A 12,553-nucleotide genomic window follows, 5' to 3' on the forward strand; every position below is an offset into this window, starting at 1 on the left:
TCTTACTTGCTTCATCTTAATGCATTTCATTTCAAGTGTCAGTACTGTGCCGCTTTGTATGGCTGCTGTTTTCCTCTCTGAAAATTATACTTAACCATAATCTAAAATGCAGTAGAAATTAAATATGGCAGAACTCAGTTTCCAGTGTGCAACAATGGAGAGCTAGTTCACTGTGTTTATAGTTACTGTGCATATCAGATTAAGTACACTGAATTCCAATCTGAATCAAGATCAGCTAGATCATTTTTTACAGTTCTGTTCTCTGGATTTGGCCTTGGTAATGTTTCTAGCAGCATTAAAACTGATGGGAATGTGATAGATATTTTAATGCCTTTGCAACTATTTTGTGTTGTGTCATATGCCATAGGGCATACAAGCTATTGGATGAATACTTTATGGAATATGACAAAGCTGCCCTGCTTTTTTTTTTTTTTAATATTTCCAGCGTCTTGAAAAGTTGAAATTTAATGTGACTTATTTTCTCTACCTAATGGTAACTATTCCCATGAGAGTTAATGTTGTGTTTTCATTAACATCTTAGAGTTCTATCCTATTTAACTGTTGTTCAGAGTGCAATCTGCTTCTGCCTCAGTTTTACATAGTCAGTTTGCTTTTGAATTTTCAAGGTAAAGGAAAAACTGTAGCACCTGAACAATTCAGCTCTTTCTAACCATGACTTCCTGAGCTTCAGTATGATCCATCTATGGGTTCTCAGGAAGGTTTCTAAATCACAGGGATGCTGGAAAGTACTTCTCATGAAATTGTAAAGCCTACTTTTGTTCAAATAGAGTTATTGGTAGTCTTCAGTCTGGTAGATGAGCAGGTAAATATGAATCTCACTACCTGAGTTGGAGCATTAAGTTGCCTGATCTGGTGCTCATATTGAATTATGAGTACATTGAATGGGGCAATTGTTAGAAGAACTCTGTCTTCTGTGGCGAGGTCCAGAGTGTTCAAGCACTGCCTGGTCTGCTAATAGGGGATATTGAAAGGTGGATGGGGCTTTTTTTGTTTGGGGTTTTTGCAGCAACAGATGCAACAATTAAGAACATGGGATAGTACTATAGTTTGAATTCAAGATTGTTTCTTGAAAGGTATGTGGACTAGACATAGGTGTGTTCTGTATTACAGCTTGTCAACATGGTTTAATTATCTCTTGAAGTAGCACCTGATAGTTCAGAGTGCTCTGGCTCTGGTGAGTTTGCTGCTAGGAGGTAGCATTGACAGCTCCCACCTTCATATTAGAGTACTTCAGTCTGCACTGATAGGTATGGTTTGAATCCTGTAGGTGACTGAGATTTCTAAAACCCATACAACTCAGGATGAGTGAAAGCATTGTGTGTTACAGCTTTCAGAGAAAGACATGAGCATGCTGGAGGAAAGAATAAAGCGGTCAGCCAAGAGACCCTCTTCTGCTCCAGTGAGGCAGGCAGAGGAGAAACCCCAGCGTACTCAGAACATCAGTGCCAATGCCAGCATGATGCGCAAGGGACAAGCTGAGGACATGTCCTCCAAACTCAAGTATGTAATGTTACATTATGGCTTCTACCTGCACAGTGTGTGTGCTAGTATGTCAGACAATGTCATTTTAGTTCTTGTATCATCATCTTCGCATGTTGTGAAAAATGGCCAAATAATATAAATCTAAATGTCTGAAATTTTTTTGTCTTGTCTGTCTTGAAATCTTTCTAAATGGTCTTGTGCCTTTTTTCACTGCTTCTCCATGGACAGAATTATGTATCGCACTTATAGGATGTAAGTACTGCCCACTAAACTACTTGGTAGCAAGGCTCTTGTATCTTTCAATTTCTATCCTAGCCATCCCTTCCTGAGGGTGACGGGTTTGCCATGGCTAGTTCTAGGTTATTTACAGGTCTCTGAATTAAGGAAAAGAAAGAAAACAGAAATACAGGTTTCTGTCAAGGTGACTGTAGATTAGGCTGCAGACAGACATGACACTTCCACATTAAGCAAGTGTTCAAAATATTGGGAGAACTTCCAGTGTGTTACACTAAACTTGGTATTTGTTCAGCCGTGTTCTAGTTGTGTTAGACATGAAGCACAGAAATGGATAAGCGTGTGTGAATTGTACAGCCTGGGGCAACAGTACCCAAAAGAAAAAGCTCAGAAACTATTCCTTGCCACCTGCTCATTATTTTGGAATAAAACTCTATGCTAAGAAGTATGTATTCAAATATTTCCTTGAAAAATCTGATATGCAGCATAGGTCATGTGGGGATGCTGTGAATCTTAGGTTCAGAGGAGCTCATGAGGTTGCTCTGTGCATGTGCGTCCTGTCCATTATTTAAAAAAAAGGCAAAAAAAAGCCACTCAAACTTTAAAGTTCTATTCTTTTACTAGTACTGGAAACTGTGCTAGTTATCCCAAACCATGCATACCTGGCACAGGATGGGGCATCTTGTGGTTTACAAGAGAAACTAGGAAGGCAAGTAAGTAGCAGCTGCTATTCTGGCCTACAGAAGTTTGTTTTACTGAGGACTAGGGGAAAGGCAGAGGGAGATAAGGGGCTTAAATATAATCCAAACTGCAAAACCTGTGTTAGTATGAGAGCTTTAGAGCTAGTGGATGCTATTGCTAATATTCTTGCCTCTTAAACTCTCTCCTGGTTTCTGTAGCCAAAATCGCAACATGGGCAGCCACTCAGAAACAACACATACAGTTCCACGGGAATTTCAGCTGGATCTTGATGAAATTGAAAATGACAATGGAACCATCAGATGTGAGATGCCAGCACTTGTACAGCACAAACTAGATGACATCTTAGAGCCAGTCTTGATTCCTGAGCCCAAGTGAGTTTAGTTTTACCTCCTAAGTGAAATCAGCAGGACTGCCTAAAAAGTATTTTGAGAAGGTGTGAATTGATGGCGCTAGTTTCTACATTCAGATTTGTTTTCATAAGAGGGTAGTGTCAGCTAATTTGAAGAGATGGCAAAACAAAGGTCTGTTGTACTCTTCTGAAATCTGAGAGCCATTATTTTTAATGAAAAATATTAGTTCTACTTAGGCATTTTTATAGTTAGAGGATATTGAGTTTGTAAACGCATCATCAGTGTCTTTACAAATAGTGCAATAGACATGGTAAAAAGGAATGATTCCTTCCTTGAGAATCCTCAGTGAAGAATGAAATCCTTTTCTCTTGTCTCTAATTCATCATTGAAATACAGCAGTTAAGCATGCATTAAAGTAGCTTTCCAAAAAGTAAAGAACCCTCTTTTCAACCCTTTAGAATCCGTGCTGTGTCCCCGCACTTTGATGATATGCACAGTAACACAGCTTCTACTATCAACTTTGTCATTTCCCAAGTGGCTAGTGGTGATATAAATACAAGCATCCAGGCTCTGACACAGGTAAGTGAATTAAGGTAGCAACTAATCACGCTGTACCAGACTTTGCCTGCGAGGGTGATGAGTTGCACTGTGGTGGAGCAATCATGTCAGGTGACGTGGGCTCTGCTCAGAATCTCCCTGATGACAAAACTAAGTGCACAGGGGCCATCTGACTCGCTTTAGCAATAGAAATTCCACTTGAAAGATGTAGAATAAGCTTAATGCTTTTTTCATTAGTGCTTCTGTGTTATATTTTTTGTTTTGTCAAATTATTTGTGCTATGAGTTTGTAAAAGCCAGTTAGTCAGTGAAACTTTTAAATTTGAACTGCTTTAGAGATCCTTAGCAAAAAGATTGTCTTGCCCCGTAGTTTTTGCATGGGCTGAGTGGCTTTAACTACTTAGTTTTTATTTGTCCAGAGATTCCATAAAAATTCCAGAATCTATAATGCAGCTGCTGATGTTTTCATTTGTGTAGGAGATAGGATTGCCATTCTCTAAAATATCAGTAATTGATTGAGTTTGGATTAGCAATACAAATTCTCTAGCTACAGGTTTGGGGTGAAAGCTTAGAATACAATGGCCTTGGCAAGTGGATTGGTCAGGGCAAAACCTTTCCAACAGAAAAGTATTTATTGTTATTTTACACTGTTTGCATTATGTTGACTTTACTAGAGTGTTTTGTATTTAAATCTTAGATTGATGAGGTACTCAAACAGGAGGACAAAGCAGAAGCTATGTCTGGCCATATCGACCAATTCCTAATAGCCACATTTATGCAGCTCCGGTTAATCTACAATACACACATGGCAGATGAGAAGCTGGACAAAGATGAGATTGTCAGACTTTACAGCTGTATTATTGGGAGCATGATCACGGTAAGGCTTTGCTGTAAAAGATAAGGTGAAGAGTAAATAACTTCTGTGCAGAAGCTGTGGAAGAATGGAATGTCTGTTCTGTACCTGGGTTAGCTTATTACTGAGTCTTTCTTACGAAGGTTTGTTGCCAACTGCTAATCAATGCATCTTTTGAGAGTAGGTGGGGAATGAGCATTTGGGAAAGGGAAGGTCTCTGCTTCTGCAAAAGACTGCTTCTGCCACTAAGACTTCTATTAAGCTCTGTTTTTAATATTCCTTACCTTTTGAGTGCTGAGTTGCTGGCCTGAGTATTTTCAGAAGTCACTCAGTAGAAATAACTTTCTTCATAGTTCTGTTTTTACTTTTGTGGGAAACAGGGAGATGTCATGATTTGACAGTGTAGTCTAGAGAAGTCTCTCTACTAAAGGATTATGTGCAGGGAAAACTAACACTTTCTTCAATCTGTAGCTATTTCAGATAGAGAGTCTGGCTCGAGAGGCATCCACTGGTGTTCTCAAAGACCTAATGCATGGTCTTATTACATTAATGCTGGATTCTCGGGTAGAAGATCTTGAGGAGAGTGAGCAGGTCATCCGATCAGTCAACCTCTTGGTAGTTAAAGTTCTGGAGAAGTCTGACCAGACCAACATCTTGAGGTAAGTAATGAAAGCGCACAATTAACTGCTCTTCTTTACCTGTTCTCTTATGTTCCTTGAGTGGCCAAGTTTTAGTAATTTTGGAAGCAAAGGCCAGTGTCTGTAGAATCATTCAGCTAGCTAATAAAGAATTATCACTGATTGTGATCAGAATTTGACTGCACAGCTGGAGGCAGGCTAAACAAACCACCTTAGTATGCTTCTTTGTGCTTTGAAGTTCAGCAGACCGTCTTAAATTCTTGTAACATACTAAAAAGAGAGAAGAGCTGTTGCATATCTGCTGGACTAACCCCAGTCTCTGGTGTGCTATTCTGTGGTGAGTTGGTATATATTTTTTTTCTTATGTATAGCACTTTTTCTGTGAAACATTTATAAATTTATTCCTTCTAGTGCTCTGCTTGTCCTGCTCCAAGACAGTCTTCTAGCAACAGCCAGCTCTAAGTTTTCAGAACTTGTCATGAAGGTGAGCCTGTAGTAGAGATTTTAAACTTACATGGTTTCTCTGAATCATCTTACCTGAAAGAAGAGATGGAGTTAAAAAGAATTAGTGTTGATAACTTGAAATATTTCTTACAACTTCTATAATTCTGATCTTACTAGATGTCACATATAGGGACTTTAGGAAGGAGCTTAACACCTGTTAATAGTTTGCAGAAGCTTGTGTACACTAATACAAACTCCATGCAGAGGTGCAGTCCTGCATACAGTCACCTGCTGGGTTTGTTTGATTGAGCACCACACTGTACTATGGATTCCAACAGTGCTAGGCTGGAGCTGACTTCTATCCTGTCATCTGTATTGACAGGCAGAATGAACAGGCAAAGGTCTGCATTTAAAGCATGAGCATGATCTTTTCTTACCGTACAACACCCTTTTGTGAGTGGTAAAATTTAAAGACAGCTCAGGTGTTCTTAATGAGGTTAAATCTAAAGAACTTGTGCTATGTGTAGGTGTACATAGCACATATATATATATATATATTATCTACTGAAATTCCTTCACACAAAGCATTCGGTCTCCAGTTATAGGTAGAGAAATCAGTACCTTATGCATCAACTCTGAAGATCTGGATACTGTACAGCCAGTAACAAAGAGAAAGTATGTACCAGTGCAAATATAGCTTGAGCAGCAGACACAGTGCATGCCTGTATGATGTGCTAGCAGAGTGAAGTGGCTCAGTGATAGTGTTGTGTAACTTCTTATATAATCAAGTGCTTCTTTCTTGAGTTGTCTTGCTTTAAGTTGTCCTCTCATTCCAGTGTCTGTGGAGAATGGTGCGTCTTCTTCCAGAAACCATTAATAGCATCAATCTGGATCGGATTCTGCTGGATATCCACATTTTCATGAAGGTCTTTCCCAAAGAGAAGCTGAAGCAATGTAAGAGTGAGTTCCCTATTAGGACATTGAAGACGCTGCTTCACACCCTGTGCAAGCTGAAAGGGCCCAAGGTCAGAGCAATCACTAGTCATATTTTTTTAAATTCTATGTTCATGCAGTCTTTAGAGTCTTTCCTTTTCTTTTTTCCATTTTTTTTCAATTCCCCTTTTTTCTCGTTTTAGATCTTAGATCATTTAACAATGATAGACAACAAAAATGAGTCTGAGCTAGAAGCTCATCTTTGTAGACTAATGAAACACACTATGGAGCAGACTGGAAAAGCTGATAAGGATACAGAAAAAGGAGCTTCTTGCATAGTAAGTAAAGAAGATGTGTACTGCATCTGATCTACTAAAAGTTAGCCATGTCTAAAACAGCTTTTAAACATTTCTCAGAAGGAGTCCTATGGCTTCATGATGTCCTTGCTCACATTCTGTGTATAAAGTGGCTATGTAGAGCCCTGATCACTTCCAGGTTTTCTTCATCTTGGAAGCTCTGTATCCAGCTACCACGTCTGAGGGTGTCACGGGTTTGTCTGATTTCTTTTTGGTTTTATTCACTTCGATTTTAAAGTCTGCTTTTGTTTATTTTTTCAGGAGGAAAAGGCTTCAAAAGCCAAAGTCAATGATATTTTGGCAGAAATATTTAAGAAGATTGGCTCAAAGGAGAACACCAAGGAGGTGAGTGCCCCCTTCCTGCAAGAAAGAGAGCATGATACACTAGAATGGTGTATGCAGCAGTTGTAGTAATACCTGGCGACTTTTCCCTCCCAGGGTCTGGCAGAACTGTATGAATACAAAAAGAAATATTCTGATGCAGACATTGAGCCCTTCCTGAAAAATTCCTCACAGTTCTTCCAAAGCTATGTGGAAAGAGGCCTCCAACTGATAGAAACAGAACGGGAAGGGAAAGGATGCATTGCTACTTCTACAGGTATGTGTTGTAGCAAAACTGATTGGTTTGTGGGAAGCAGAAATAGAACAGTTACAGGTCTCCTGGTAGAAATTAATATTTGCATATGTTTATGGATTTCTGAAGCAAGCCATGTATTTTCTTGCTGCTTTAGTTGCTTCACAAGGCAGCATTTGTAGGGAGTATGCATTCTTTGTTTACAAAAACAGAAGTTGGAACCACGCTAAATGTCGAAGACATCTGAAAGGCTTAGCAAATGTGGTTCTAATCCATCCTGTCTAATCCTATAGTGTGGGTTGAACATTAAGCCTGTGTTTCATGTGTCTGGTATGAAGAATTGGTTCTGCAAGGTATAAAGCTGGTTTAAAACAGCAGCACCAACTGTCAGATTCTCCATTTACGTTTTTACTAAAATACATATAGGATGCTTTTTAATAGTATTATTTTCTGTCAACTTGGAAAACTTATTTTAAATAACATGAACTGTTTCTGCAGAATTTGTGATGAATTGGATGAATTACTGTAAAACTGTTTGTTGCTTAGTCTTTTCATTACAGATAAATACCAAGGAGTATTTAATAAAATATTAGGGAAGGAATGTGACAAATTATTAGCTGACAGCAAAAGCTGATACACAGTCTAGCAAAACTACCGCTAACCTTTATTTCTTAGTCGTTTCATAGTGTCCTGTGAAACTTGAGCCTTTTTTCTACTGCTGCTCCTTTTCCTATCCCTGTATTGTAGATTCCTTTAGGAAGATGGATGATGTGAGGTTCTTCCAGAACTTCCTAAATGTGTCCACCTATGTAGGACAGAAAATTCTACCTTGCATCATGAAAGTCTGTACAACTGAGAAATATTAGTTCAGCAGTTTTCAAAACCAAATTTATGTGCCACAGTTGTCTTTTTTTTTTCCTCCCTAACTTTAAGTCTGATATAATAAAACATGTTCCATATTGCAACAGTGCTTTATTAAGAGTAAGGTGTAAATGCTTAACGTTAATTCTCCTTTTATCTATTTTAAAGACCCTTGTAGTAAATTAGTGAGAACAAATCATTGTCCATGCTAAGTCTTAAAATTTGCAATTTTTTTAATAATGGAGAAGTTTGTTTTGTCATGTAAAAAAATTTTTTTCTAGTCTCTTGGTAGGGAAGCTTTGAAAACCTTGTTATGTGCATTCCAGAAATCACTCTTTGAGACTGAGTTGGAGTAAAAAGCTTCAAGTTGCACAAATGAGAGATAAAGAGGGGTTAGAATCAGTGGTAAGCCCAAAAGTATAACTAAACTAGAAAAGGACAGACAACTCCAAGTGTTTCCCACCTTGCCAATTGCTCAGTTCTCCCGTTGGACATTATGGTCACTGCTGATGCACATCAGCATCTTCCTCTCCCCACACTGTTCTCTTCAGCTCTTGGCTTCAGTACTTCTAGAGCTGCTCTGCAGCCACGGCTTAAATTTCTCCATTTCTTTTCTTGGTTTTCAGTTGTCACTTTTGCAAGGAAATGAAAGGCCGGATATATCTATACTAGCAAATGCAAATAACAGGTTGATTAATTCTTCATCCATTGCATCTTATTTCAAGGAACTGATCAAGAGGTTTACATTTTTCTGGTGTTTCAAATTTTTTAACTCTCCTCCTTTCTTCCCCTCATTGTCCAGGAATTTCTCCTCAGAGGGAAGGAACATGTGTTCCCGCGCCTACCCGCACTGTGTCTTCGTCTACAGGAAACACAAATGGGGAGGAAGTGGGGCCTTCAATTTACTTGGAAAGATTAAAAATCCTCAGGCAGCGTTGTGGCCTCGACAATGCAAAGGTATTGTACTTGACAGCACTTGTAAATCGCCTGGAGAGGCACTTGATTTGCACTTACCTTTTTTTGAGCCATAAGGCAGATTCCAGTCAGATTTTATGATCTTTCATTTATAATGCATGTCATAGCTACTCACTGCATGTCACTATGCCTAGTGTAAATGGCTTTAATCTCATTACTTGGCCAAGTAGCCTGGCATTTCAATCCACTCTGTCTGCATCACTGGTGTTATGTGCAGGTTGTTTCTGCAGGCCTGCTCTAAAACAACCGTAAGAGCTGATAAAAGTTTGAAGTTCTATATATTTTGGGTGTATTGATGCTGAGGTGCAGGAATGCTGAATGAGCTTATTACTGGAAACCTTGGACCACAATTTCTTACAGTTCTGCGTGTTAGGAATCTAGTGCCAATTCCTAAAATTTGAATTCAGCTATGTGAGAAGTGATGTTCACTCTAGGAATAGTCATCCAGATGCATCACTGGTTTAACCTTTGACACAAATTTGAGTATCAGTTTAGAGCTCTGAGGAAGTGAAGTGTTTCCTAGATCATAATAAGAAGGTAAGTGTAACTCAGATGGAAATGTCAATTGGTAAAAGAAGAGTGAATTGACACTTTAATTCTTTGACAGGTTCAGTCTTGCCAGTTAGTTAAAGTTTCCTCTTCTCATTCTTCCAGAAAACTCATTTGCTGATGTTGCACATAGGCAGGGATTTTTCTCTAGTGTTACAATTTAGGCTGTTCAAGACTCTCACAGTCTATCTCAGTAAAACTCTGGTCTGCAGGGAATTTTTTGATCTTGAAAGACTAGTTTCTTTGTGGTCCTGTTGGCATAAAATTAAACATTAACTACTCAGATGATTGAGCATTGTAATTAGCTTTGCATGGTTCTGACTTTGACAGCAACTGACTTTATTGTTCCAGATCCACTTGTGTTGCAGTGCTCTTTCCCTTTCCTCTGTTTTTATTGCTCATAGAGATGAAAAGCCCTTGATTATGATTTGTACGTTTTATATGGCCTTTACCACTATATGTCTTAACACTTCACTTTCCTCCCTCATAGCAGGAGGACAGACCCCCTCTGACGTCTCTGCTCTCTAAACCAACACTCCCTACAGTTGCATCCTCTACAGATATGCTTCACAGTAAGCTCTCCCAGCTGCGTGAGTCCCGGGAGCAGTACCAACATCTGGACCTGGACTCCAATCAGACTCATTCCTCTGGCTTTGGAACTACCCTGGCTTCATCCTCTTCTGCAGCGGCCAATATTGATGACTTGAAAAAAAGATTGGAGAGAATAAAAAGCAGTCGCAAATAGAGATGCAAAGAGACGGTATCGCTGTTGCTTGGGGCTGTCTTCAGCTTTAGTTTACTAAACTAGAAGTCTTCATAGTTAAATGGCCTCGTTTAGGCCTAATGTATACAAACTGGTTTATGTATAATACAGTGGATTTTGGGGGGTTGAGTCATTGTGGCACAAGTATTTGTACATAATCTGCTTCTCAATGAGCATCTCTTTGACTATAGAAGGCTGTCTGTGTATTAGTTTTAGTGTACAGACCTGTAAACAACCATCCTCTTGCTCAGACTAGTTTCTCATGACTTGGGCTTTTTATTTGTAAAGTTGTCTTTAAAATCTTTTCCTAGTTCTTAACTCTTAGACTTCTAGTGATTTCACTTTTAATTTTGTGAATTCTTCTCCATGTAATCCTTGAACTGTTGATTCTGTATGGACACATGGCATGAAGTAACTAATTTAAGTGTCTTTTGTAAATAAAGTTTGCATTAACTATACCAGTCTCTATAGGAACAGCAGCAACTGCTGGTTAGAGGTCACTCTATTTCTGAATGTTAGTGACTGGGCATCTAGAAACTGAACTAAGCTGACATGAACCTTGGGGTTTGAATACACTGTAAGGAAGATGAGTGGAAATACACTAGCTGTGGGTGCAGTCCTGAGACTTGGCACTCTATGAGCAGTAGTACATTTTTTATATAGTTGCTCTTTTTGTTTTTGGAATGTTTCTGTAACTTGAAACTTATTCATTTGCTGAAATGTTTATTTTGAATTATCTAGTCTTTGTGATGCCTTTACCCAGATTATGTGGTCCCATCTGAGGGAGTTTTCTTTGAGGGAGCCTGCTGCTGTTGATATGGAATAGAGTAGCAGTGGTGTATGGTCAGTGGACTCATTTATCCTGAACTCATCTGATTAAGCAGTGTTCCTCATTCAGGTAAACCTTGCTCACTACATTCTTTTTGCTCTTAAACATCAGATCTTACCATTTTGTAACTAAGACATCTAAAGAGAACTAGTCTGCAAAAGTTGAAGCCACTTTTTCTTTTTTTTTTAATGAGTGAAGAGCCTTTTTCAGAAGCTCCAAATAATGAAGATTTAAGACACACTGCATATTCTTTCTGGCCCTTTCATTTCTAGGGAGGTCGTGTATTTTCACCTTACTGCTGCACTTCCATGTGAAAACTGGTTGTGAAGCATAAATTGCACATCTGTTCCTTAGCTAGAACAGTGTTATTGAAGGGTTGGACAGGCAGGCTTAAAATAACACACATCTATGCTAGATTTTTAATCTGTTCCATGTAGCTGCTGCTTTTGTTGCTTGCTATTTGGACCAGCAGTCTCTACATAAGAGCCATTGCTGAAACTCTCTTGCCTGATTACAGTAAAAAACGTGACTTTAAATTAGTGCTTGTACAACAGATCTATGCCAGAGCTGCTGCAAATGTCTGAAATCTTCCTTTCACAGGACCCCTAGGCTTGGGTTGCAGTTGACATAATGCTGCTTGGTGCTTATGGTGAGTTTGCACACTGATAGCAGGTGACCACAAGCATTCTCCATCCTGTGTTAACTGATATGATGCCATTCATTGCTCCACTGCCTCGATTTAGTAGTCAGTCTCCTCTCATAACCTGAAATGGGTGTGCACTTTTGGAACAGAGCTCTGTTACAAGTGGAGGTTTGGCCCTTATTGGTAAGTGCTGTGGTTTTGTGCACTTAAACTGGGGCAGTTTGTGAATAGTTTGTGTTGGCTACAGTTACACTAGAGTTACTGCCACTACCTCTCAATTACTAGCTGCTCTCTGAAACTTAGTGACATTTAAATTAATCCATATGTTCCTTTACCATATTCAGCAGACATTCTGAAGAACTATTTGTTAATTAGCTCAGGATGTTAAAACAGCAATGCCTGCAAACCTGCATAAACTATTTTAAATATGAAGCTGATTCAAAAGTGAAATACAGGAATAATTGAGTAGCAGAAGATATAGTTGTTTTTACGAATGAGTTTTTGCCCTGTGTCTTTGTAGTGTTTGGTTGGACTCAATATCCTGGGAGTTCTGAACTAAAACTTGTGCACATAAATTAATAAAGCCTAATCTTTAGCCCAGACAATATTTAAATAACATTAAACTGAATTTTCAAAATTATTCTTCTGTATTGTTTGTAACAAGTCAATATGAACAGTGACTTTCTCCAGAAGCTGTATGGTCCTGGTTCCCCTCTTTTGTCACAGATTATTTGATAGTAGTAAAGGGGGTGAGGCTTAACATTTAAACATTAGAAGGGCTAAACATTT

At 38.8% G+C, this 12,553-nt stretch overlaps 1 protein-coding gene and 1 non-coding gene across 6 annotated transcripts in view; both read left to right on the forward strand.

Annotated features, from left to right (window-relative positions):
* The window catches only part of CKAP5 (cytoskeleton associated protein 5), a 54,039-nt gene extending 41,635 nt beyond the window's left edge, over window positions 1-12,404 (forward strand). For 4 of the 5 annotated variants that reach the window (XM_041424565.1, XM_041424477.1, XM_041424823.1 and 1 more), the window contains 12 exons: window positions 1,349-1,521; window positions 2,637-2,810; window positions 3,248-3,368; window positions 4,044-4,223; window positions 4,671-4,858; window positions 5,249-5,321; window positions 6,118-6,306; window positions 6,418-6,552; window positions 6,832-6,915; window positions 7,009-7,168; window positions 8,808-8,962; window positions 10,020-12,404. In XM_041424565.1, coding sequence (XP_041280499.1) covers window positions 1,349-1,521; window positions 2,637-2,810; window positions 3,248-3,368; window positions 4,044-4,223; window positions 4,671-4,858; window positions 5,249-5,321; window positions 6,118-6,306; window positions 6,418-6,552; window positions 6,832-6,915; window positions 7,009-7,168; window positions 8,808-8,962; window positions 10,020-10,274 — 1,887 coding nt within the window. In that variant the 3' untranslated portion in view covers window positions 10,275-12,404. The remainder of the gene's footprint in view (window positions 1-1,348; window positions 1,522-2,636; window positions 2,811-3,247; window positions 3,369-4,043; window positions 4,224-4,670; window positions 4,859-5,248; window positions 5,322-6,117; window positions 6,307-6,417; window positions 6,553-6,831; window positions 6,916-7,008; window positions 7,169-8,807; window positions 8,963-10,019) is intronic. The other variant, XM_041424733.1, reaches the window with a different exon arrangement.
* LOC121335315 lies at window positions 3,416-3,526 on the forward strand. Its single transcript, XR_005952546.1, has one exon. It is a non-coding gene; the product is annotated as a small nucleolar RNA SNORD67 (small nucleolar RNA).
* Window positions 12,405-12,553: the final 149 nt, after the last annotated feature.

Source organism: Onychostruthus taczanowskii, unplaced genomic scaffold, assembly GCF_017590055.1.
Source record: "Onychostruthus taczanowskii isolate IOZ18803 unplaced genomic scaffold, ASM1759005v1 scaffold1, whole genome shotgun sequence".
NCBI lineage: Eukaryota > Metazoa > Chordata > Aves > Passeriformes > Passeridae > Onychostruthus > Onychostruthus taczanowskii.